Genomic DNA, 27,395 nt, shown 5'->3' with positions numbered 1-27,395 from the left:
TTTGCACTCAGGAATTACTCCTGGCGGTGCTGGGGGACCATATGGGATGCCGGGGATCGAACCCGGGTCGGCCGCGTGCAAGGCAAATGCCCTACCCGCTGTGCTATTGCTCCAGCCCCTGACTTACACTTTTAAAAGCAAACAGAAAACCCTCAGCAACCTGATTATTAGGGAAATGTAAATCCAAACATCCAAGTGTCACCTTAACTAATGAGAATGTCTATATCAAAACAGTGAGAAACAAGTGCTGGTCTGTAGTGGAAAAGGAACCATCACTTACTGTTCGGCTGTTTCTATGGAAAACAGTATGGAGATTTCTCAAAAAACTAAAAATAGACTGCCTATTGCTTGCTGCTCTACCGTCCAGGTGAGTCTTGCCTTCCGCTGATATCACTGGGACTATTTGTGTTTTTTAATTTGGGAGTTTTTGTTTGTTTTTGGCTTTGGGGGCCACACCTGGTGATGCTCAGGGGTTACTTCTGGCTCTGCACTCAGAAATTACTCCTGGTGGTGTTTGGGGGACTATATGGGATGCCAGGGATCGAACTTGGGTCAGCGCATGCAAGGCAAATGCCCTCCCCACGGTACTATCGCCCTGGCCCCAAGTGGGCCTATCTGGAGACAGAACCCCTTTCTTCTGGGTGGGTCCCAGCAGCCTCCACACCTGACCTGCACTATATTAAGGACCCACACCACAGTTCCTGCCTGACCTTCTGCTTCCTGCTCTACCATTCCAGGAAAGGCAGAGAAGACAGAGAGCAACTTCCAGCTTAATCCCTCAGCACCTTCTAGAGGGATAACTGAAAGACTCAGGTCAGCAAGAACACTAGAAAACCATTGGGGAGAACATGCAGAAGCTCAATAAGCGGAAACAATATCATAGGAAACATAAACAACACCAGTAACGCCTCAGACTGTCTTTAGTGACACTATGATGAAGAGGTTCACCGAGTTCAAAGAAATGATAGCACAAGTAGTCAGCAATGTCACAAGAAAGTACAAGTTGAAATGAAAAAATAAAAACTGCCACAGTCAGAAAGGGCAGAAATGAAGAACATGAAAGGTGATAGAAAAGAGTCAATGGAAGCTTCGAATAGCAGAACAACAGAAGCAGAATAACAGAATATGAGGAGCTCCAAGACAGGAGTAGGAAACCTCTAGGAAAAAGCAGAAGGTGGAAAATAGTGTGAAAAAGAATGAATAGCACACCAGAGCAACATGGAATGAGTTCAAGAGGAACAATATAAGAATCACTAGAGTCCCTGAAGAACTGGAAGGCAAATGTGATAAACAATAGTTAAAGAAACCATCGACAGGGACTTTCCAGAATTGAGGATTACAGGCACCAAGATCCAAGAAGCCCAAAGGGTCCCAGTGAAGACAGACCCAATCAGGAAAATTCCAAGACACATTTTATTGGACACAAATAGAATGGCTGAATCCAAAGATAGAAACAGAATACTGAAAGGAGCAAGACAAAGAAAAGGAACTTACATGTGAAGGAAAGACCATAAGATGTACAGCAGATCTAGCAAATGAAACTCTACAACCCACAAGAACATGGAAGGATATAGTACAAGAACTTAACAAAATAAACACCTCACCAAGATCACTCTCGCCAGCTAGATTATCTTCCAGATCTGAAGGAACTATACGGAGCTTTATGGACAGGCAAGAGCCTAGGGAATTCATAGCCTTGAAACCAGTTTTGCAACAAACATTAAAAGAGTTCCTTTAAAGGATAGGAGAAACTTTCCACTGAACCAAGGTTGGTCACATGCACGGCAAACACCCTACCTGCTGTACTATCGCACTAAATTGCATTGAGTATGACACTCTACTAATGGTGCATATGGTTGCATACTACTAGATTAAGAAAGGTTAAAGTCATATAGCAATTAATCACAAATTGATTTTTATTGATTTATTTTTTGATATTTAACTATCTCAAGTACCGAATTAGTGGCATGGAAAAGTCAAACCCATAATAGTAGGGTTATAAAAAGCAATTAAACCCTAATAAAATTTAAAAAAAAAAACCCTAATCCCTTCAAAGGCATCCCCAAGGTAACAACTTTATCTTATGTCCAACAAATTCAAAATAAACCGGGGCTGGAGCAATAGCACAGCGGGTAGGGTGTTTGCCTTGCACGAAGCTGACCCGGGTTCAATTCCCAGCATCCCATGTGGTCCCCTGAGAACTGCCAGGAGTAATTCCTGAGTGCAAAGCCAGGAGTAACCCCTGTACATCACCAGGTGTTACCCAAAAAGGAAAAAAAAATCAAATTCAAAATAAACCATTATTTCACCCCATGAATTACTCGATTTAACATCAGACAGGCATGCTCATGGGAGAGCCTGGCAAGCTCCCTGTGGCGTATTCACATGCAAAAAACAGTAACAATGATGGGTCTCATTCTCATGACCCTGAAAGAGCCTCCAATGCGGCATTGTTGGGAAGGACGAGTAAAGAGAGGCTGCTAAAATCTCAGGGCTAGGACGAATGGAGACGTTACTGAGACTGCTTGAGAAATCAATGATCAACGGGATGATGATTTTTTGATAATCCTACTTGCCGTGCCTTAAGTTGCATTGAACCAAATAATATGAAATGAATTTGTTACATGCCTGCCAAGGGGGCAAGGGTGGGAGGGAACTTGGGGATATTGATGGAAGGAAGGGGACACTGGTGGTGGGATGAGTGTTGGACACTGTATGCCTGCAACAACTCTATTATGAACTCTATTGTGAGGAGAGAAGAGAGATGAAATTTTGGTAAAAATACATAATAGGATACTATTGAACTATAAGGATATTAGTATACTTGTATGTCATTTACCACTCCTAAATTATTTTAGGAGTGGTATCTCAGTAAACATTTTAGGGGGAAATTTTTTCAAAATAAAGTTTACACAAAGGAAAGATTAAAAATGAAAAATTAACTCAAACCCTTTCTAATGCCATGCACAAAAGTCAAACCAAAATTGATTAAAGACCCTGATATCAGACCTGAGTCTACAAAGTACAGGAGAACATAGGCAGGACTCTCCATGACACTGAGCTAGAAGCATCAACAACAACAACAACAAATTTAAATAAAACTACCATATAATCCAGTAACCCCACTAAGTATCTCTGCAAAGATGGCAAAATCACTACTTTAAAAAGATATAGGTACATTGATGTTTATTAGCGTTATTTATAATAGCGAAGATGTGTAAATAATGTACATATCCAGTAGTAGATGAGAGGATAGCAAAATTGTGGCACATATGCCCCAGCAATAGTAGAATGGGTAGGGCATTTGCCTCGCATGTGGCCAATCAGGATTAGATCCCTGGCATCCCATATATATGGTCCTGAGTTACCAGGAGTGATCCCTGAGCATATAGCCAGGAGTAAGCCCTGAGCAGCACTGGATGTGGCGGAAGGGAGGGAGGGAGGAGAAGAAGAGAGGAGAGGAAGAGGTGAGGAAGAGGGGAGGAGAGGGGAGGAGAGGGGAGGGGGATGAAACTGTGGCAGAACTACACCACAGAATACTACTGAACTGTAAGGGAAAAATCCAGCATTTTCTACAACATGGATGGAACTGACATGTGTCATGCTGAGGTCAGCAAGTCAGAAGAAGAAAAGCAAATACCAGATGATCTCATTTATTTATGGCATACAAAGAAATAAAACAAGGGAACAAAGAACATCCAATGAAAACTCACAATCTCTTATGATGAAACTAAGATTACCAAAGGGAGGAGTTCGAGAAAGGGTCCTTCCTATGGGCAGTGGTGGGCAGGTATTGATACTTCGGTGGTAGTCATGCTGTTGTAATGTTAACCCCCTAAAACACATAAATTAATGTTACTTAAAAATATTTTTCTTTTAATCTCTTTACACTTGAATTTGTTCATCTATAATTTGGTAATACAGCTATCTCAATATAGACAAGTTCAAAAACAATGAAATAATTTAAACAATTATTGTGCTAAATCACTTTGCACTGTACATGTATATGGTTATAATAGATGTTTCAAAGTAGTTGGCTGGAGGCTAACATTTTAACCACAAATATTATTTTGTTCTTGTTGTTGTTTTGTAATGGCAAGAATTGGTTCTAGGCTGGAGCAATAGTACAGCAGGTAGGGCATTTATGTTGCACACGGCCAATCTGGGTTTGACCTCCAGCACTCTATATGGTCCCCTGAGCCCACCAAGAGTGATTCTTGAGTGCAGAGCCAGGAATAATCCCTGAGCACAGCTGGGTGTGGCCAAAAACCAAACAAACAATGATTTACTTGGTATGATGTAAAAAAAAAAAATCTTTTTTAAAGAATTGGTTCTGTACCCCATGCAATTCGGTATGATTTAAAGGGTCATTTATGGGACACAAACTCTTGTATACCGCTTCAGCATCATCTCACTTTGTTCCTTATCTCATACTTTATATCTCATCAACAGCTTACAGTTATAGGGCCAAATAATGCCAATCCTGAAGCAAATTATACTACTTATACAACTTATATCCCCCAGCTTCTGCCTGAATGCCCTGACCTTCCTCTCATTCTCCACAGCCAACTTTATGCCAAGATGAAAAACAACTCGTACTTAAAATTCAGCACAGGGCCAGAGAAACAGTTCAAAAGCCAGTGCATATGATTTGCATGTGGGAGGTCCAGGTTTTGATTCCTGACATAGCATGAGCCCCCAAACATCACTGGGACCAAGCACAGAGGCATAGTCCCTGAGTCCCTGTCATGGGGTGACCCAAAACAATAACAACCACCAAAAACATCTCAATTGCTGCATATCCTAAGATAATATAATACAAAGCCTAAAGATAAACTTCAACAAAGTATTTGACACCCACATTACAAAAGACAAACTTCCATCTCTCCTGGCAATCGGCACCATTATGATGGCTGGCAGCTACAGAGTGCTTGCATTAGCACGACAGGCCCATTTCCAAGGGCTTTATAGTAATCCATTTAATCTCCGTGAAGAGCCGACAGGGAGATGCTGCGGTTATCACCATTTCACAGATGAGGAAACTGAAGCATGGTGTTCAGCTTTCCCAAAATAACACTGCTCTAAGTGAAAGAACGAAGTTACATTCAGGCAATCTGGCTCCAGGATCGTCCCAATGTGCTTCATTACTTCTTTAATATTTGGGGGAAGGAGCCCAGGCGCTGGGTCAAAGGAGAGGAGTGAATGAATGCAAGCACCCTTGGTTTAGTCTCCGGCACACTAAGATTCCTGAGCACCATGAGGGGAAGCTCCTGACCATTCTTTTTTTTTTTTTTTATTAGTTTATTTTTAATTAGAGAGTCATCGTGAGGGTACAGTTACAGATCCATACATCTTTGTGCTCATGTTCCCCCCATACAAAGTTCGATAACCCATCCCTTCACCAGTGCCCATTCTCCACCACCAGTAAACCCAACATCCCTCCCCCCCTCCCCAGTCCCGTCTCCCCCCACCCCACCCTGCCACTATGGCAGGGAATTCCCTTTTGTTCTCTCTCTCTGATTAGGTGTTGTGGTTTGCAATAAAGGTGTTGAGTGGCCATTGTGTTCAGACTCTAGTCTGTATTCGGCCCGTATCACCCTTCCCCCACATGACCTCCAACCACATTTTACTTGGTGGTCCCTTCCCTGAGTTACCCAGAATGAGAGACCAGCCTCCAAGCCATGGAGACAATCTCCTGGTACTTATTTCTACTATTCTTGGGCGTTAGTCTTATAGTCTATTATTCTATATTCCACAGATGAGTGCAATCTTTCTATGTCTGTCTCTCTCTTTCTGACTCATTTCACTTAGCATGGTACTTTCCATGTTGATCCACTTATATGCAAATGTCATGACCTCATTTTTTCTAACAGCTGCATAGTATTCCATTGTATAGATGTACCAGAGTTTCTTCAACCAGTCATCTGTTCTAGAGCACTCGGGTTTTTTCCAGATTCTGGCTATTGTAAACAGTGCTGCGGTGAACATAAGTGCATATGTCACTTCGACTATACTTTTTGGCTTTTCTGGGATATATTCCCAGCAGTGATATTGCTGGGTCAAATGGGAGCTCAACCTCTAGTTTTTTGAGAATCGTCCATACTGTTTTCCAAAAGGGCTGAACTAGCCAGCATTCCCACCAGCAGTGTAGAAGGGTCCCTTTCTCCCCACATCCTCTCCAACAGCGGTTGCTTTTGTTCTTTGGGATGTGTGCTAGTCTCTGTGGTGTGAGGTGGTATCTCATGGTTGTTTTGATCTGCATCTCTCTGACGATTAGTGATGTAGAGCACTTTTTCATGTGCCTACTCCTGACCATTCTTGGGTGTGGCCCCAAAGCCTACACAAGGGAAAATATATACAAGGGGAAGATAACTCTTATCTAACAAAGTGCACAGGTGAATGGCAGTTTATAGAAAAAAATCAAACAATCATTAAAATGTGGGCTGGAGGGATAGCACAGCGGGTAGGGCGTTTGCCTTGCACGCGGCCGACCTGGGTTCGAATCCCAGCATCCCATATGGTCCCCTGAGCACGGCCGGGGGTAATTCCTGAGTGCAGAGCCAGGAATAACCCCTGTGCATCGCCAGGTGTGACCCAAAAAGAAAAAAAAATCATTAAAATGTTCAATTTCGGGGGCTGGAGTAATAGTACAACGGGTAGGGCGTTTGCCTCACACGCGGTCAACCTGGGTTAGATCCCTGGCATCCCATATAGTTCCCCAGCACCGCCAGGTGTAATTCCTGAGTGCAGAGCCAGGAGTAACCCCTGAGCATCACTGGGTGTGATCCAAAAAGCAAAAAAAAAAAAAAAAAAGGTCAATTTCATTCTTATTTGAAGATACTATAAATGTTGTCAGATTAACAAAGATCACAAAGTCAGGCTGGAACATGGAGATCCTTTATGTTAAAGCTGTATCATATCTGTGCAGCAAGTGGATCTACAGGAATGTTCACTGCAGACCACTCATAATATTAAACACCAGCAACACCCTAAATGCCCTTCAACTCCAGACTGAATTAGTTATAGACAGCTTATAGTCTATAAACTGTCTTACTTATAGACAGCTCTTCTTATAGACAGCTCTTCATTCCTGCTCTGGTTGGTTTACTGGTCAATTTTGTTAGACTGCTACTCACTGTGGACTGGAGCGATAGCACAGCGGGTAAGGTGTTTGCCTTGCACACACCAACCCGGGTTCAATTTCTCCGTCCCTCTTGAAGAGCCCAGCAAGCTACCGAGAGTATCCTGCCCGAATGGCAGAGCCTGGCAAGTTACCCATGGCGTATTCGATATGCCAAAAACAGTAACAACAAGTCTCACAATGGAGACGTTACTGGTGCCCACTCAAGCAAATCAATGAACAACGAGAAGACAGTGCTACAATTCTACTCACTGTGTATGGAAAACTGCACAGATTCTGGAAGATGTTCTGTTCCTACAGAGGAGTCACAGGTGTTCTGACAAACAATTCGAATGAGGTCAGACCATCTCATAGCCCAGTCAGGACCTGAGCTAATTCAAGGCTAGCTATGGGCTAACTGAGTTTACAGCCCTTTAAGGCTCCAGCTCAGAGTGTGAAACATGATGACCTTCTTTGGAAGGTTTGGACTTTTTTCTTCACAATCACTGCTAAGGGAGTGCTTTACAAGATCTTAGTAGTTTTCCATGAGACCTCTCAGTCTTTTATGCAGCATAGATTAAGTAAGAAACAGCAAGTAACAGAAAAAAAGCTGGTCGAGATGGGTAGGGTAATGGGGTGGACCTGTGAGTAGGATGCCATGCTGTCTCTGGGATCTTGACTTCTCAAGTTACGAGTACCCTGCAATTCCGGTATTCCCAGCACCATACAGAAATCTCTTGCCTCATGGTACTGTACTGGCCCTTTGCCAACAGTCCACAAATGTCCTAAGTCCTGGTGTTACTGGCAACCTACCAATGATCCTCACGGGTTTTTTAAAAGCAGGCTTATTTTTCTCAGCAGGAGTTTTGGTTTGCAACAATCTACTCCATCACAGTCGGAAGCAAAATTTCCCTTCTTCATAAACAGTAGGAAAGACAAAACATTCACAATGAAACCACAAATCACTAGTAAAGGAGAGAATGAGAAGTAAAAAGAAAATGAAAGTCAAGACTATTCATTTGAAAAATCAAGAAAGGGATGCCAGGGCTGGAATGGTAGTATAGTGGGTAGGGCGTTTGCCTTCACGCAGCCGACCCAGGTTCAATTCCCAGCATCCCAAATGGCCATATGGTCTCCTGAGCACCTCCAGGAGTAATTCCTGTGTGCAAAGCCAGGAGTAACCCCTGTGCATCACCAGGTGTGACCCAAAAAGCGGGGAGAAAAAAGGGATGCCATAAAGGTAAGAAATGTGAGGTTCATATGTTAATGAACTGGACACTGAGTAGGTAAAAGACTAGAATGTCCAACATAATAAAACTACATACCTAAGTACTGCATCATAAAAAGGCAAGAAGTAGAACTGCAAAAGGAAGTAGAACTGCAAAAGGAAGACAATGAACTTACATTGTCTCCAATGAAACTGACAAGGAGCCCAGTAGGAGATATTTATGTGGTCTGCTGCCCCCTACTCAGAAACAGGATTACTTAGCACCAACCCTTTCCCACTTCCCCAAAGCCAGGAAACCCACACTTTAAGCAAATTTAAGCAAAGGAATAGAAAGTCATCATGTCCCACCCCCCCACCCCCCAACACACACACACTTCCCCAGGTAGTACCGGAGGTTATTTCCACACCTTCCCTCATCATTCCGAGGCCACCCAGAAGGAGGTGTCACCTCCTTTGGAAAACACTGATCTACAACAAAACATATGGAATACAGAGACACACAGGGAACAAGATTGGACTCAATGTTACCTGCTTATACTATCCACCAAACTTCTGAATCACTATTGCCACATAAAATAAGTCTGAAGGAAGAAATTTTAGTGCTAAGTCAAGCACACCACTTAGAAATAGTAAAACAGAAACATGGAGAGTGAACCACAAATGTGTTCAAAAACCAAGCAGTTACCATTTGAGACACTATTTCTAACTTACTCCTTTAACTCTTCAGGGTGTAGATGAGTCAGGAATCTCTTAAACTGACGCAACTGTTCATTTACCCACTTGCCCAAGCCAAGCCACAATTTACAAGAGGAAGTATAAAGTATGTTTACCTGGGAATAACTAAATGCATGAGGAAGAAGTTAAAAGCTACTAAAATACCCATTGCTACATTTAAGGCTGCTTACAACTCTATGAATTCCTATAACATTAGAGTACATTACGCTTTAGAATTATCCTTTAATAGAAAATGAATCAAATCAAACTGCCACACCTACATACCAAAAATCTACAGAAAGTAACTTTTGATCTAATAATACCTAAGAATCCTTTTAAATTTCTATACAGAAATATAGAAAAACATTTAAAGATTCTTATTGCATTGTTCTATCACTGTCACTGTATCACTGTCATCCCATTGCTCATCAATTAGCTCTAGCAGGCACCAGTAACGTCTCCACTGAAACTTGTTACTGTTTTGGGCATATTGAATACGCCATGGGTAGCTTACCAGGCTCTGCCGTGCAGGCGGGATACTCTTGGTAGCTTGCCGGGCATTCTGAGAGCTGGAGGAATCAAACCCAGGTCGGTCGCATGCAAGGCAAATGCCCTACCCGCTGTGCTATCACTCCAGCCCGCAAAAAAATAAAACTTATGCTAACTTAAAAGTTTGGTACTCAGGAGGATTACTCCACAGCTTGGAAGCTGGCCTCACATGCTGGGGGAAAAAAAACAGCTCAGATAGAGAAGGGACCACCAAGCAAAGGGTGCTAGGTGGGCCTGCTAGGAATGGGGATTACGAACTGAAAATAGACTATAGACTGAACATGATGCCTATAGCAAACCACAACACCCTAAAGGAGAGAGAGAGCAAAAGGGAATACCCTGCCACAGGATGGGGGTGGTGGGAGGGATGGTGGGACCACTGGTGGTGGAAAATGGGCACTGGTGGAGGGATGGGTACTCGATCATTGTATGACTGAAACGCAAGCATGAAAGTTTGTAAGTCTGTAACTTTATCTCATGGTGATTCACTAATTTAAATTTTTTTAAATTAAAAACAAAGTTTGGAACTGAGAGAATGGGCTCATTATGAATCATCTAAATAATATCTGCTATTATGTCATTAAAGATATATAGAATAGCACTGTCACACTGTCTTCCTGTTGTTCATCGATTTGCTCGAGCGGGCACCAGTAACGTCTCCATTGTGAGACTTGTTATTGTTTTTGGCATATAAATTTGCCACAAGGAGCTTGCCAGGCTCTGCCGTGCAGGTGGATACTCTCGGTAGCTTGCCGGGCTCTCTGAGAGGGATGGAGGAATTGAATCCAGGTCAGCTGCATACAAGGCAAACGCCCTACCCACTGTGCTAAAGGTATATAGAATTTTTGTTTTTAATATATTGCTTTAATGAGTTAGGAAAAAGAGATGGTTAGGAAACCATTTAGGACAATGGCAGATACAAGTCACCCAACTAAAAGTGCCATATAATTTCAAACAAAAAACTAAATAAACAGAAAAGGCATGGAAAAAGTGCTGTTATTAACAAGGTAGACTATATTAGTGATAACACATCAAATTATAATATGTGTATTAGAGTCATGAAAATTGTCATCGGATATTAGCAAGTTCAAGATGGGACTGGCAATGAGGAAGGGATATGCTGTGGGAACATACACACACACACACACACAAAAAAAAAAAAAAAAAAAAAAGACTGTTTTTCCAAATAACGAGGTACCTCATTTCATTGGGTTTCACTGATATTTGTACCAAACTGAAGATCTGTGACAATTCTGCATCCAGCAAGTTATCAACACCATTTGCCAACATCATTTGCTCACTTAACATTTCAGTGTGTAAACACTGTTTTCTAGACACAATCCTATTGCACTTACAGTGTAAACAACTTGTATAAATACTGGGAAAACAAAAAATTCATGCATCTGAATTTATAAGATATTAATTTTATTGCAGAGGTCTTGAATTAAACCTTCAGTATATCCAAGGAATGCCTATAGTCTATGAAAAATTCATGAAAAGATTTTTATACTATTAATCTTTAAATTATTCCCTTTTTCCTTTTTCTCCTTGTTTTAATGATAAAAAAAACTGGAAATCACTCATATATATAGTTAAGGACTACAGCACAATGGTTTGATTCATATATGTTGTGAAATGATTTGTACAATAGGTTAAGCTAATCTCATATAGAAGCAATTGTTTAAAAAGAAGACATCTTTTTCCTTGTCATGAAAAATTAGAATTTAGTCACTTAGCAACTTTTTTATACATCATACAGGAAAGTTCTACATTTCACAATACGTCACTAGCATGTATTTACCTTACAGCTGGCGGTTCCTACCCATTGCCCGCCCTCCTCTAGTTTCCTCCACCCGTCCTGTCTCTGGACACCACAAATATGATCTCTTTCTCTATGAGTTTTGTTTTGTTTGTACACTCCACAAATAAGATCATTATTTGTTTTTCCATGTCTGCTTAAACACAATGCCCTCATGGTCCAACCACATTGTAACTGGTAGGATTTCCTTATTTTTTAAGGCTGAACAATATTCCATTTAGAAATATTTACCACTTATTTGCATTTTGTGTATTTACCACAACTCTTTATCCATTTATCTAGCTACAAAGACTTAAGATTATCCCAATTCAGCGGTGCTCAGTGGCTATCCCTAGCTTGGTGACCATATGCAATGCCAGGATGAAAGGAAGGGGACATGTTAGCTGCATGCAAGCAAGCCCCTCGCACCGTAACCTCTCCCCACGTCTTGACTTGTGATCACCTGCTGCACTGACCATGCCAGTGCGGGCATCCCTGCGGGTTACTGCTTCCGTTGCCTTCAGACACACTCTGAGAACGCAATGCTGCATTTGGCAGTTCTATCTTTAAATTTGGGGGGTCTTGTGTACTGTTTTCCATAGTGGTTTATATCAGCCTTCCTTCCCAAGACACCACAAGGTCCCCATGATCCACACTAGGTCAGCACTGATCATTTCTTGGTAGTTTCACTACTTTTCCTAGGGAGACCGGGAGTGGGGGAGGGGGAGTTGGGCCACACTTGTCATGCTCGGGGCTCACTCCTGACTCTGTGCTCAGGGGTCACTCCAAGAGGTGTGCAGGGGGCCAGGAACTGAACTGGGCTCTGCTGCATGGCAGGCAAGCACACTGCCCCCTAGATTATCTTGGCCCCTAAAAAAATTTAAAACAAATTTAAAACGACCACAGAGATGATGCAATGACACAAAACAACACCCAAGTAAGTCTGACTAGCACGCATTGCAATAGGATCTACAGGAAGATGAGAACAGGGTTGGGAAGGAGAGTCAGGCTTTAAGAAGATGGGGTGGAACTGAGGCTAACTGGTAAAACTTGGGTAGGAAAAAGGTGGAGGAAGAATAATTCTTGTGAACAAAAAGGCAAAGTGTGATGGCACAGCTAATCTGCACAGTTAAAGGTGAAGGCAGTAAATTTCATGTCATGCTTCATACCACTTAGAAAAAATTAAGTGTGAAGGCTAGATAATGAAGTTATTGTAGAAAGTATTCTAGAGAAAACTTTCCAGAAAACGCCTAGAGTTGTAAAGGCCAGAAAAGCAGGCCAGATTCTAGCGAGCCCTCAACATCAGATTAAGGAATCTATAGTTCATCCTAAATGATCTACATGCTATCAGTATCACTACCACATTTAATTTTATTAATGTAAGCAGTCTATTGACAAATCATAGACCCTTCGTTACCCAGAGCACTTGGAGAGTAGGGTATTCTTTCCGTTTCCGTGGTAAGATTTGGGCAGAATCTACCTTGCATAAGGTATCAGAAAACTGCTTCTAGAATTCTACCATGAATTCTACCAAGCAACTCACTGGGGTTGCTTACTCAAGTAAACATGTTTTACTTCATATAGTAGTTACTAACCACATGACTATCTCTAATAAGCTCTAAAGGTGGAAAAACTGTGGGAGTTTCTTTACCTAGTGTGATATAAGACACAACTTCTCTAACCCTCAGTTTTCTCATTTCCCAAACAAATAATACATCTTCCTCAGAAGAATTGTTACAATGAGATAGCAGGACCTAATGTGTTGGGTTTAATGTAAGGTATATAACTAATAGTCATTAAATATTTGAATATTGGTTTTCTATAATTTAAAAAAATTCCATTTAACCGTATTAGGGTAAGAACTTTGTCAAAGTTTAAAGGAAAGTGTAAGGAATTCAAGAGGGGTGGTGGTGGCATCAGATTTTTTTTCCTTAGTGGGGCCAATGAATCGCATTTATTAACTACAACTAAAATTTAATGAGAATATTTAAATTCCAAGTTCTGCTTTGCTCCCTTAATTTAAAGGGTAAACCTTATTTGTGCCTTACTTTACAAATATGCCCGAGTGTGTGTGAGCTTGGGGTCCAACAGCACACACTCTCCGTTTGGTTTCTGTTACAATGGCTCAGCTCTGCTGTCAGAGCATGAAAGCAGACACAGACAAGATGAGCATGGTGTGTTCCAGTAAAACTTTAGTTACCAAAAAAAAAAAAAAAAAGCAAATAGACTTCAACCAGTCTGGTGGCCACTGTAAGGCAGCCCCTCATGCTATCCATTGCATGTTTGTGTCTGCCCAAATTTGTACACTGAAATCTAATTCCCAACGTGCTAATGTCTGAAGGGAGAAGAGGTCTTTAAGCTAATGTCTGAAGGGAGAAGAGGTCTTTAAGGTCTTTAAGCTAATGAGGACAGAGACCTCATAAGGACTGGATTCATATCCTTATAAAAGAGATCCCAGGAAACTCTCCGGACCTTTCTCCCAAGTGGTACCTATGAACAAGGAGGTAGGCTGCACCAGACAGGCCACCTATTGGAATACTGGTTTCTGACTATCAGCATCCAGAGCTGTGGGACACAGCTAAGTTTATAAGCCACCCAGATCATGGTGGTCTGTTACACAACTCAAACCCATACAACATGGGTTAAAGACAAGGTAAAAAACTAGAGATCAGCAAGGATTTGCAAAAGCAGTTACTAGACAAGAATAGAACCTAATCCTTGTTGAGGGATCCAAAAGCCCTACTGAACCCGGTAATGGCCCAAATAACAGCCACAACTGGGCAACACACATTGGATCAGGCCAGTCCAAGCAACAGGAAGTACACAATGAATGCAGGTATAATGTATGTCTCAGGAAGGCTTGGACTTCACATTCATTGGTTACCCGTGGTTGGATCTCAAGACTATGTAGATGTCCCTATCACTATCTACCACCAAGCCAGTGCAAAACCATGTGAAGGTGAAGAATCATTCATTATAGACAAAATGAAATTATATCACATTGTGAAAAGTGGGAGATTTGACACCACTGCAGTATTTAAATCTACACCTGCTGGCTTCATACCTACCAGTATTTAAACTTGCATAGTAAGTTTTATTAGCTGCCTACTACCTCCAAGATTTATAACCTGGGGCTGGAGCGATAGCACAGTGGGTAGGGTGTTTGCCTTGCACGAAGCCAACCTGGGTTCGATTCCCAGCATCCCATATGGTCCCCTGAGCATTGCCAGGAGTAATTTCTGAGTGCATGAGCCAGGAGTAACCCCTGTAACCACATCTCCAGGTGTGACCCAAAAAGTAAAAAGAAAAAAAAATATTTATAACCAGCACCTAATCTATCACCAGGCATATTTCCTATCATTCTCTCAATCCACCTTCCCTCCTCGCCCTTTATACATGCCCATTTCTCTTCTCAGAACGTTTTCACTCCTTTCCACTGTATGAAGATTACTCCAAAACCCTACTGAGAAGCTTTTCTTAATAAGCCAAAAAAAAAAAAAAAAAAAGCAAGTGAAGTCTGACTGAAACTATACAATCATGAACAAGTTTTCTCTTGTGAGACGGTAACCACCTCAATCACAACTTCACCCTGAATCCCTTTTCCTATCAAAGACAACTGCCACTACTTCTTCCCGCAGTTCCTCCAGTAACGTACAATGAGCAGGATTTTCTGTAATTCATGATGTGTGCATACATTCACATCCAATATAAAGTTTTGCTGGAACACATGCCTATTAATGGAAGTACCACCTGGCAAGGAATATATTACTTCAACTTAGATGGCTATACAAACATACATTCCCCCAGCAGAAAGTTTTCTCATTATCACATAATTAATCAATCATAAATTATACCAGACTAATGGTCTCTCGTTGATTTCATTTGCATTTCCCTGATTACTCATGATACTGAACACCATTCCATTACCACTGTTTGTTGGACTTTCAATTTTCCTCTTCTGTGAAACATCTACTCAAACCCATGTACATACATAAATATAAAAATATATATACCCCCCCTTAAGCAGGGCCATTTCCACCTCACAGCACAGCTGATGGGTGCAGACCTGGAGGCTCAGGCTCATCCCTAGATCATGGGGCTCGGCCATGGGAGCATCAGGCGCCAGCAATCTACCTCAGTGCCTCCAATGGCTGGGTGTGTGCCCTGCTCCCTGCACCATCTCACTGGCCCTCTCTCAGTATTCTGACATTGACCTTTTGCCAGTTACTTCACAGCAAGCATCTCTCTCTCCAATCTGCAGCTTATCTTTCCTGTTTCCCATGTCCCTACCCCACCTGTCACAATACAGACCTGGAAAAAGGCCTGGCTGAGCTGTCCGTGGGGCGGGTTTACTCTGCATACTCTCTACATACACAGCCTGCGGCAAGCACCAGGAGGCCCTTTATCTAATCTTACTGGACATTAGCTTTCATCATTGAGTGGTTGGTTTTAATGTGATCAAATTATCATTTTACCTTTAAGCTTATTTTTTCCATTTAAAAAAAAGGGAGGGAGTGGCTTAAAATACAAAGTTGTGATTTCATTTTTTTTTTTTTTTTGATGCTTGGTCCCCACAAGCATCACTGAGCCAGCATTGCAGTGGCCCCTGAGCACAGCCCCAGTACAACTTGGTATAGCCCCTATTTTTTTTTTTTTTTTGGCTTTTTGGGTCACACCCGGCGATGAACAGGGGTTACTCCTGGCTGTGCTCAGAGGACCATATAGGATGCTGGGAACTGAACCCAGGTCAGCTGAGTGCAAGGCAAACACCCTACCTGCTGTACTATCATTTTTTAAAATGTTGTATCACCAATGCTCTTAATAACCAAGGAAACAATACAACATAGAAAAACTCAAACCACTGCTCTTCAGGGGCTGGAGCAATAGCACAGCGGGTAGGATATTTGCCTTGCACGCAGCCGACCCGAACTCGGTTCCCAGCATCCCATATGGTCACCTGAGTACCACCAGGAGTAATTCCTGAGTATAAAGCCAGGAGTAACCCCTGTGTGTGTGACCCAAAAAGAAAAAAAAAAAAAAACCAACTCTGCTATTCAGTCAAATGTTATTTAGAAGACTTAGATCCAACATGGAAATCACAAAAAATTTGAATGGCTTCTTTTCCCTTAATAAACATGAGTGAGACGACAACTCTTTAAATTTCAGTGAAGGTTAAAATTCTAAGTGGTAGAAAAATAATAGTGCTACTCTTGGTTTAAAAAAAATTGCTTTTTTTTTTTTTAACACACACAGTTTCTTGGGCAAAAGAGCACAGCAGATCGGGCACTTGTCTTGCAAATGACCAACTCCAGTTTGACCCCGAAATGGTCCCCCAAGCACTGTCAGGAGTGATCCCCGAGTACAGAGGCAGGAGAAAATCCTAAGCACTGCCAAGAATGGCCCCAAACAAATAATCAGTGTATCTTAAGATGAACTTAATACCAGAATTCCAAATCTAGGCTGCCGCTTTCACAACCGTGCAACATTATATGCTCTTTGTTACCAACAGTAGAAAACATACAATCTAATGATGCCATTCCAACAGATCTGATTGTTGGGGGAAAAACTCCAAATAATGGTAGTGAGTTTCCTGTCAAAAATTGAATGTAACCAAAGTAAGAAGAGTAAAGTGATAATCATCTGCCGCACAGGCAGAGGGGGATTGGGAGGGGGGATATGCTGGGGTTATTGGTGGTGGGACCTGTGCACTGGTGGGGGGATGGGTGTTTGAGCATGGTATGACTGAGACTCAATCCTAAAAGCCCTGTAACTATTCTCACGGTGACTCAATTAAAAAATAAAATTTAAAAAAAAAAAAAGGAAGGAAGGAAAAGAGAACGAGGGAATAGAATATCAAATAATGGCAACCCCTTGACCTTGAATTGCAAACCTGAGATTACCAGGCACTTGGGGGAGGAGTGGGATAAAACAAGAGGTGAAGCTGGAAGTAGCACATGGATAGTGGTGGAAAGTCTTGTGGCACTTTGGTGGGATGAACTGCAATAACTGTAATAATAAACACTGTTCCCCCAACAACAACAACAACAACAAAAAGATGGGCTAAAGCAATAGTACAGCAGGTAGGGCGTTGCCTTGCATGCGGCCGACCAGGGTTCAATTCCCAGCATCCTATATGGTCCAGGAGCAATTCCTGAGTGCAAAGCCAGGAGTAACTCCTGAGCATCACCGGGTGTGACCCAAAAAGCAACAATAACAACGAAAAAATTTATGGGGTCGGGGACACAGCTCAAAGGGCTGCAGCAGGTGCTTTGCATTCAATCCCAATACCACATGATTCCCTCTGGGTATGATCTCCCCCAAAACAAGGTTTAATCTAATATAGTGCAAGCACTTAAACTTTCCTCTATTGTCTGGCCATTTTTTATGGACTCTGGCATAGTTTCTTGTTATTCAAGCCTAAGTATTTTCTGGTAGTAGCCCCTGAGCAGCACCAGGGCTCTTGATTTCATTCTTTCCCCAACATTATTTAAATGTCTTTGGTTTTTTTTTCCTTTTCTAACTTCCAAACATAGATTGGTGGGAGAAACTGGCAACAGTTCTGCCATAAATTTCTCCTTTCACTGTTTGAGGTCAGACAGCATGATTTATAAAGTTATCTTTGGTCTTTGTTGAAATGTCTTGTGCCTAATTATATACATGTTCCACATTTATTTAAAAGTATATAGTCTCTAAATTGGGCAAGTGTATGGCTCTGTGTATGTGCAGTACATCAAGTGATATATTGCAGTTTTTGGTACTCTTTAAATTTTTAATATGCATCTGAGTGGAAGCTTAAAGCATTTTCATCAATATCTCTAGTCTTCTAAACTATATTTAGAAACTTAAAACTCATCTTGATCACTTTCCCTCCCAGCTGACATCTCCAATTTCCCTAGTATTTTATATCTACCTTGGTTTTAGCCCCTAGAAATTAGTCATATTTATCTGTTTCATAGTTAATATTGGTTTATTCATTCTGACTTCTTATATCCTACTTTCTCTGAAGCTGTACTTTTCTGAGGTATATTTTTCAGAATGGTTCTTCAATAAGCAGTAAATTCTTATTTTTCTATCTGAAAATATTTATATTTTATCCTGTCCTCAACTTTGAATCCTTGAACTGAGTATGAAACTCAAATCTCTTTCAACACTTGGAAGATAATCTATTTTCCTCGGGCCTCTTGTTGATGAAGTGACATCTGCTCTTTGTCTGATGACTGCTCCCTTCTTTCTTTTCTGCTGTCTTTAAAGTGTCTTTGATGTTCTGCAGTTTTACTGTAGTGTATTTTAGTATGAGGTTTTGGGGTAGAGAGGGGTTCCATCTTGTTCTTTTTAATTCCACCAGGACCTTCTGAGTCTTACACTTTAGAATTCTTGTTATTTCTTATTAATTCCAAATAATTCTCGACATACCATCTCCTCAGATTCCATCATCTTCAAATCCCTCATTCTGTTTCTCCTTCTGGAATTATTGTTAGAAATTGGGTCTTCTTAGGGCTGGAGTAATAGTACAGCAAGTAGGATGTTTGCCTTGCATGCGGCCGACCTGGGTTCAATTCCCAGCATCCCATATGGTCCCCCAAGCACCGCCAGGAGTAATTCCTCAGTGCAGAGCCAGGAGTAACCCCTGAGCATCGCAGGGTGTGACCCAAAAAGAAAAAAAAAAGTTGGATTTTCTTCATCAGCCCTTCATTTCCTGTTACCTTTCTGTCATCTTACTCATTCTCAGACATCTCCTCATATCTGATTCCCAAACATTCATCTTTATCTCTATAACTATTACTTATTTACTGAGCTTTTCCTCAAATTTCAAACTCCATTTTTCAGCAAGAGTTGTTTTTTCAGAAGTGTCTGTTTTATGTCTTAAGTCTTTTTTTGGAAGGTCCACCCTTTAATGACTTTCATCACTTAAAATATAGTCACTCCATTAAATTATCTTTTGTCATTTTACTAGCCCCAGGTCTTAGAGCTATACTCCTCCTGCTAATAAGCATTGTCATTTATTTTACCACAATATCATTTTTTAATGACAAATTTAACCACTACTTAAATTTTTCCTGGCCATTGCAACTAAATTTCTAATTTTTAAAAAAAAATTTATTAGTGAATCACCGTGAGGTACAGTTACAAACTTATGAACTTTCATGTTTGCATTTGGTTTACACCCCTCCACCAGTGCCCATTCTCCTCCACCAGTGTTCCCAGTATCCCTCCCACCACCCCCACCCCAACACTCACCACCCCACCCTGCCTCTGCGGCAGGGCATTCCCTTTTGTTCTCTCTCCTGTTCAATGTTGTAGTTTGCAGTAGAGGTATTGAGTGGCCATCATGTTTGGTGTATAGTCTATTTTTGGTACGCAGCTTTCAACCAAGCACTGTCATTTTTAATGATCGGTTCATTTCAGATGGCTTCTTCTTTAAGAATCCCTTTAAGAATTCTTTAAGTATGAGAATGTCTTTTGTATACTTTGTTTCTTCAAGTGGCTGAGGCATCATCAGGTTGTAGCTACATTTCTATATTACAATCCAGGGGATGGAGCCAGAAAAATAGTACAATATACATGGCATGCGCCCACTGAATACTCTTGCACAAGTATCTTTCACTAAAGCCATTCCTGATCGATGTGAGCTGGGGCCTGGTCTTTGAAAGCAGCTAACACTGAGTCTATAAGTGATGTTATTGTATGTCAAGCATTATAATAACTCATTGGTCTTAACCAAAATCTTATGATTTTGTGATCCTTATTAGACCTACTTCTGAAATGAAATACAAGTTAAACAATGTGGTCAATGATACACAGCTACTAATGGCAAAACTGGAATTCAATCCAGGTAATCTGTCTCCTGATCCTGTTCTACTAACCTGCACTATTTATACCATATTTCCTTCTACAATCGGATCTTACAATTATTATTGCAATTATTATACATTTTCGTTGCATGTTTATCAATCTTTCCAACTACACTTTGAGACCAAAAACATAGTTTAATTCTATTTTAGTCCCACTGCCTAGCTCACAGAAGTCCTTCAATTTGTCAGTAAATTAATGAATGGCTGAAAGAAATATCCTCAGTCACTTTGGTCCAGTCCCTCTTTTTCTCTTGCCTGCATTAAAATAGTATGCTAGCAGGTCTCCCTTCCTCCAGCTTCTATTCGCAGCTTGCCTCCACACTCCAATCAATATTCTCTCTTATAATCACTTTATAGCAATGTCATCCACTACTTAAGAATCTTTAAGACAGGGCCTGGGGAGATAGTGTGACAGCTAAGGCACTTGCCTTACACATGGACAACTCTTATGTTCCCCCAAGTACCACTAGAAATGATCTCTGCGCATAAAGTCAGGAGTAAGCCCTAAGCATGGCTGGTGTCACCCAAAAACAAACAAAATCTTTAAGACAGATACTCTCCACTGTCTATAAACTCTTAAATTCTTCTAGCATGACACACAATGTCGTTAATGATACAACTTCTGCAATTTCTTTCCATTCCAGTCCCATAATCCATCTATATTTAACTTCTTGACAGTCCCTAAGTATGCCAAGAAACCTCATGCCTTTATCCATGTTGGTTCTTCTGCCTGGAATGGCCATCTCCTCCTCCCTCAACTCGAAAACTTCCACTTTTTTTTTCAATATACAGTTCAAATGTCTCCCCTACATTTCCTCCAAATGATCAGTTACCCCATTCCTAGACTCTCCTGACATCATGCATTTACCTCACATCCATTTTGCATTGTTATCTGAAAAGCTATTTCCCAAATCAGACTATGGGATCTTAAAGAACAGGAACCAGCTCCAGTCCACCATTTTTATTACATTATCTTACATTATGTGTGCCCCGAACATGCTCAATGACGTAGTAGAATGAAATCTGATAAATACCGTATAGCCTACACTCAAGTAAACTTAGATATGAATGAACACAAGGTAAACTATTCTGAAATTAACTATAAATCAGAGTGAAAATACAAACAAAAACACTGCTGCTTAACCTGTGAACTCTATAGGGTTGAGCTATTCCTTCCATGGTAAGTGATGTTTTGTTGGTGGAATATAAGGTGAGGTTAAAAAAAATAAAAAGAATACAAGATGAGGTCATCTCTTTGTGCACGCGCACGCGCGCGCGCACACACACACACACACTCACCCTGGGATGTAGCTCAGTGCTACAAAGTGTTACTTTTATGTAATGTCTAATGTTCAATCCCCGCACACACCCACCAACTCCACCTTCCTCCAAAAAAAGTTAAAAATAAAACCATAAACACAAGGCAAATGTTTCCTGCATTAGCACAACACAGCAGTTCCTGTATAACACTCTCAAATTCTGGAGTATGTGTCACTCAAGATAAAAGGGTGAGTCATTTTAGACATTTTGGAACAAATCCTAAGGAGGGGAATTCCTATCCCTTCATACTAAGATCACATGGCTTCATTATGTATTAGCCCTAATTGCAACTCAGGATGCACACAAAGCAAACATTGTCTGCCAACTGAGTAATAAACCAGAACCACTTGCTTTTCATAGAAAGAGGAAATTTTTTAAATCTATGTGTCAACCTTAACTGAACAGGGAAGTTGGGATGATGAGACTTCAATATTTTTTCCTTATTTTCTTTCCAGTGCCAAGGATCAAACCCAGGATCTTACACATGTGAAGCATACACTCTACACTGAGTCCTATCTATTCAATTTTGAAATATATTTTTAACACTACAAATAAAATGTTTTGATTGCCAACTTACAATCATATCACCCTCTTCTCACGATTCTTCAGAGAAGAAGTATTCTAAAATTATTTTGGTTTCAAGTTTAAAGGCAGTATAGTTTAGAATGATAGTTCTCTTTTCTAGACTAAGTTCTCTTTTCTAAAGACTAAATGAACTAATATTCATCAGTTAATCTGAGACTTAGGCGCTCAATAGGTAGTTGTAAATATAACTACTTATATCCACATGGTAAAAATATTTTTCAAAATCAATGAGTGAGGACTCTCTTTACATTTAAAATACCATACAATCAGCAGGCCTAGTAAGGTATTCAGATTTTTAAGCTTAAAGAAGTTATTCAGGGGCTGGAGCAATAGCACAGCCAACCCAGGTTCGATTCCCAGCATCCCAAATGGTCCCCTGAGAAATTACTCCAGGAGTAATTTCTGAGTGCACGAGCCAGGAGTAACCATTCTGTGTGACCCAAAAAAGCAAAAAAAAAAAAAAGGAAGTGATTCATCATCGATTTGCTCGAGCGGGCACCAGTAACATCTCCATTGTGAGGCTTGTTACTGTTTTTGGCATATCAAATACACCACAGGTAGCTTGCCAGGTTCTGCCATGTGGGCGGGATATTCTCGGTAGCTTGCCGGGCTCTCCAAGAGGGATGGAAGAATCGAACCCAGGTCGGCAAACCCCTACCTGCTGTGCTTCATTTGAAAGAGCATAAGTAAATGTATAGAAAACCGTTTCTGGAGCTGGAGCAATAGCACAGCGGGTACGGCATTTGCCTTGCACAAGGTCAATCCGGGTTCAATTCCCAGCATCCATTATGGTCCCCTGAGCACTGCCAGGGGTAATTCCTGAATGCAGAGCCAGGAGTAACCCCTGTGCATCGCCAGGTGTGACCCAAAAAGCAACAACAACAACAAAAAGTTTCTTTTTAGTTTTTTACATCATGTACTCTTAACAGTGAATAAGGTTATGTTTTAGATGTTTTAGCCTTTCTTAATGGGTTACCCTTTCATCCCACTTATCTGCTAATAACACATAGCTGACCTCTCCCTTCTGTTTTGCTTGGGGGCCACTCACGCCCCATACTGGGTTAACCCCTGGCTCTGTGCTCAGGGATCACTCCTAGCAGATAGGGGAACTAGTAAGGTGCTGGGAATCGAGCCTAGGTGGGCCAATTCCAGGGCAAGTGCCCTATCCACTGCAGTCTCTCTCTGACTCCTGGTCTCTCTGCTCTGGTTCTCTCTTCTGTAGAATGAGTGATATAGATTAAAACAATGATTAATGTTTTTTATTCTTGCTATTTTTGTTTTGGGGCCATACCCAGTAGTGCTCAGGGATTATCCTGGCTCAGCATTCAGGAATCACTCCTGGTGGTGCTTGGCGACCACATGGGGTACTAGAGATTGAACCTGGGCTGGCCATGTTCAGCAAAGCACCCTACCTGCTGTTATCTCTAAACCTCCTCTTTTTCGTTTTTTGCAACTCTTTGAGAGTCTGGTAAAATCTACAAGTCGCTTCTCCATTAAAATAGGCATGTATATAATGATATATACATACATATGGCACTGATTTTATAAGCAATCATTTATAATAGCCCCAAACTGTAAATGAATTTACTATCCAATAATATATGGTTAATTAAGTCTATATACATTTAATGAAATTTATTGCAAGTACAAGTAGTGAAGAAATCTATGTAAGGATAAGAAAAGACTTCTAACATGTAATTGTTATATAAAATAAGTTACAGAGCAGTGTGGAATAAACAACCTTCTGTGTAAGAAGATCAAAAATAAAATACTCAAATGTCCGTGTATAAGCATAAAAAAAACTTTGGTGGGAGTAGGAAATAAGAAAAGAACTAGGGGGAACTTTAAGCTGCACACTTTCTTACATTTTTGTCTGAAACATGTGAACACACTGCCCATTACCATTTTAAATAAAAAGTACAGTTTATAACCTCAAATAATGAGTCCAGGCATCTGCTGAAGCTAGAAGATAATTCCCAAACTCTAGCAATATTCTTCTATAAATCTTTAAGCAAGATTCAACAAGTACATTTAAGAGGAAGTAACTTTCCTTGTGGTCCTCATTTTATAAACTAAAATGTACCTGGTGACCCAGCAGATGCTAATGCGGAATCTCATTTCATGTCATTTTCCTCAGTCACGGACACTATCCAATTCAGGGGCCAAAGCCCTAGTGGAACTCAGCTGTGTGTGGGCTGCTGGCGCCACTTGGGCCACAGGGGGTAGTGGTGCTGGGGGGCGTGGGAGGTAGATCAGTGCTGAGGACCAACCTTAGGGCCTTGCACCTCCACCTCCATAGTCAAGCCCTCCACCTCAGGCGGGCAGTCTCTCCCTGACCCCAGTCATACACATGCACACGTTTTATGACAAACTTCTTTAAGAAAGAGATCACACAAGTCATTGAGCCATACTACTTCAGAAAGGTGGCCATGCTTTGGGAATGAAAGCAACCAACCATACAATCAGCTGGTCTAGTAAGGTATCCAGATCTTTAAACCAGAATCTCCAAATTGAAGCAAATTAGTTTATGAGATCGTCACTCGGCATCAACAACTTAGATGTTTAGGTTATAGACCTTATTCCCTAACTCGAGCAGGAATCAGAATTCCGTCCGTGTCCTAAACGAGTTACTTAACCTCTCTACACTCCACTGCTCCGCACACACAGAATAAAAAGTCAAGTACCAGGTAGGCGGGCAGGAGTTAAAGCGCTTGCCTTGCATGCAAGCAAGCCTGCTTAGATTCCGGGCACAGTCTAGGGTCCCCTGGGCACAGCGAGGATCCCTCGCACAGCCAGGCGTGACCCCCCCCCCATTTAAACAAATTAGTACCAGTCAAATATAGGGGGTTAGGGCATACGCTAGCGCCTCGGGGTTTGATCCCGGGCACCCACGGCCGCCCCAGTGTCGCCTGCCGCCTAGCGGGCCGGCTGGGTATCGCAGGGTACCCCCGGAACACCTCTCGGGAGGCACCCGTTCCCCCTGTTGACAGTACTTATCTGTAAGAATGTTGTAAACGGGGTCGGAGCCATAGCAGGGTGCTTGCCTTGCACGCAGCTGACCCGGGTTCGATCCCCGCAGCCCATGTGATTCCCCCAAGCACACCAAGAGTGATCCCTGAGTGCACTGCCAGGAGTAAGCCCTGAGCACCGCGGGGTGTGGCCCCAAAACCAAAGAGAGAAAGAGAAGGAGATAGAGAGCGAGGAAGAGTAAGGATCACGGTGAGCACGACGCAGAGACACAGACGGTTCCTTGGCAGTGGCGGGGTCCGCTGAACCGAAACCCCGCCCTCAGCACGCTGCCCGGGCTGCTGCGGGCAGACGCGGCCATGCCCCGTAGAACCAGGGCGTACACAGACGGGCCCCCCGCCCCCCCCCCCGTTACTTCTTAGAAATCTCCTCTTGGATCAGCACTTTTCTGCCCGAGAGCTGTCGCTGGAGTGTCGACTGGGGGCGTCGAGCAACAACCACCACTACCAAGTGCACCCCCCCTGCACCCGCGTCCCGTTAGAGGCGGGTTCTGTTTGGTGTTTCCCCACGGCCCCGTCCTCTGTCACAGCTCACCAGCGGCGTGGCGAGGCTGCAGGCGGGGAGCGAAGCAAAGAAGCTGACGGCAACGGTTCTGCAAGAGACTTTTAATTGCGGGGGGGGGGGGGGGGAGGAGCAGCAGAGCGGGCAGCAGCCCCCGCCCCCGCACGCCCATCCACCTCCGTCCAAACTTTCAGACCCCGTCCAAAGGGGACCTGGTTTGTTTGTTTCTGCCTTTGCTCTTCCTCTCGTCACAGTCGGGCGCTACAGGCGTGCGTGACCACAACACGCTCGGTGTAAACAGCTGGCACGGGCTGCTTCCCCTCTAGGTACCGGACTCGGCGCTCGGCAGGTATTTTCCACGATTTCGGCACGAACCGACACGTGAGCGCCTCCCCACCCACTCTCCCCCGGCGGCGGCACCGCTAGCCCGCTCCGCACCCTCACTCCACCCGGCCCGCCCAGCCCGGCCCGGCCCGGCCCCGGGGGCAGCCCCCGGCCCCCAGGGCCCGGCGACCACCCCCTCCGCCCGACTTTTTCCCCCACGCTAAAGCCAAGCCCTGCCTCTGATCCGCCCCGCAACCACCCCCTTCCCTGCGAAATCAAACTACGAATCCACCCCCGCCGCGCGCGCGCCCTCCCCGCGCGCCCCCAACTTGTCCGGGGACTGCCACGCCGCCTCCAAACTTCGGACTTACGTAAGGCGCGGGCGGCCCCGGGCCCCGCCTCCCCCCGCCGGGCCCCCGCGGAGACGGGGGACACCGCACCTGGCTCGGCGGGCTCGGCGCGCGGCTCCTGCTCCGGCCCGGGCCCCGCGGCGGCGGCGGCGCGCTCGGCCCGCGCCTCGGCCTGGCCGTCGCGGCGGGCCCGACGGCGGCAGCGCGGGCAGCCCGGGCCCGCGGCGGCGCGCTGGGCGCAGCCCCGGCACAGCGAGTGGCCGCACGGCAGGGCCGCCGCGCCCCGCGGGCTCCCGCGGCAGCCGGCGCAGCCCGGCTCCTCGGGCCGCGGCGACGCCCCGCTCGGGGCCGCCGCCGCCTCGTCCCAGCGGCCGCGCCGGCGCCGCCGCGCCAGCGCCGCCGCCGCCGCACAGCCGCGCGTACTCGGGCCCGCCGCCGCCATCTTGCTTCCCGTGCCAACCGAGGGGCGGGGGAGGCGGGGAGGGCGGGGGCGGGGCGCCCGCTGCATATTCATGAGGGGGCGGTGCCTAGGGCCCAGGAAGCGCTCTGCCCGCCGCTGATTGGCGGGAAGGGACGCCTCATTAATATGGAACGCAGCCTTTCTAGAGCTGGTCGTGGGCCGCGGCTCTCTGCAGTTTCCCTTGTTGAACCAAATCGAGTGGGGGGAGCGGGGGCGATTTATTTGGAAATGCTGCGCGATAACTGAACTTCACGAAGCAGTTAACACTCTTGCAAATACCCCCGATAACTGAGGTTGACGTGACTGGGGGTGGGGGGATGGAGGGAAAGTGGGAATGCGAATTGTCCAGACCCAGACCTGAGTGCTTCATTTCTGGAGAGAGAGGCTTAGCTGAGACCAGGCTTGCTGTGACCAGCAACGACTGCCCAAAATAACAGCTTCTCCTCCGTTATCATCTCATCTCCATATCCTCCCACTCCACATCCCTTCCTGAAACTCGCCTCTCTTCGCTGGCCAAATCATATTTTTCCTGGGTTTTGTTGTTGTTGTTGTTTGTTTGTTTGCTTG

At 43.5% G+C, this 27,395-nt stretch overlaps 1 protein-coding gene and 1 pseudogene across 1 annotated transcript in view; both read right to left on the bottom strand.

Annotated features, from left to right (window-relative positions):
- RNF169 (ring finger protein 169) overlaps positions 1–26,810 on the bottom strand; it is an 84,776-nt gene extending 57,966 nt beyond the window's left edge. The window contains exon 1 of the mRNA XM_055121975.1: positions 26,459–26,810. Coding sequence (XP_054977950.1) covers positions 26,459–26,810 — 352 coding nt within the window. The remainder of the gene's footprint in view (positions 1–26,458) is intronic.
- LOC129400713 (small nucleolar RNA SNORA51) lies at positions 15,688–15,809 on the bottom strand (annotated as a pseudogene).
- Positions 26,811–27,395: the final 585 nt, after the last annotated feature.

Source organism: Sorex araneus, chromosome X (assembly GCF_027595985.1).
Source record: "Sorex araneus isolate mSorAra2 chromosome X, mSorAra2.pri, whole genome shotgun sequence".
Classification (NCBI taxonomy): Eukaryota; Metazoa; Chordata; class Mammalia; order Eulipotyphla; family Soricidae; genus Sorex; species Sorex araneus.
The sequence above is the reverse complement of the archived record's forward strand: the minus strand, read 5'-3'. Positions and strand labels throughout refer to the sequence as shown.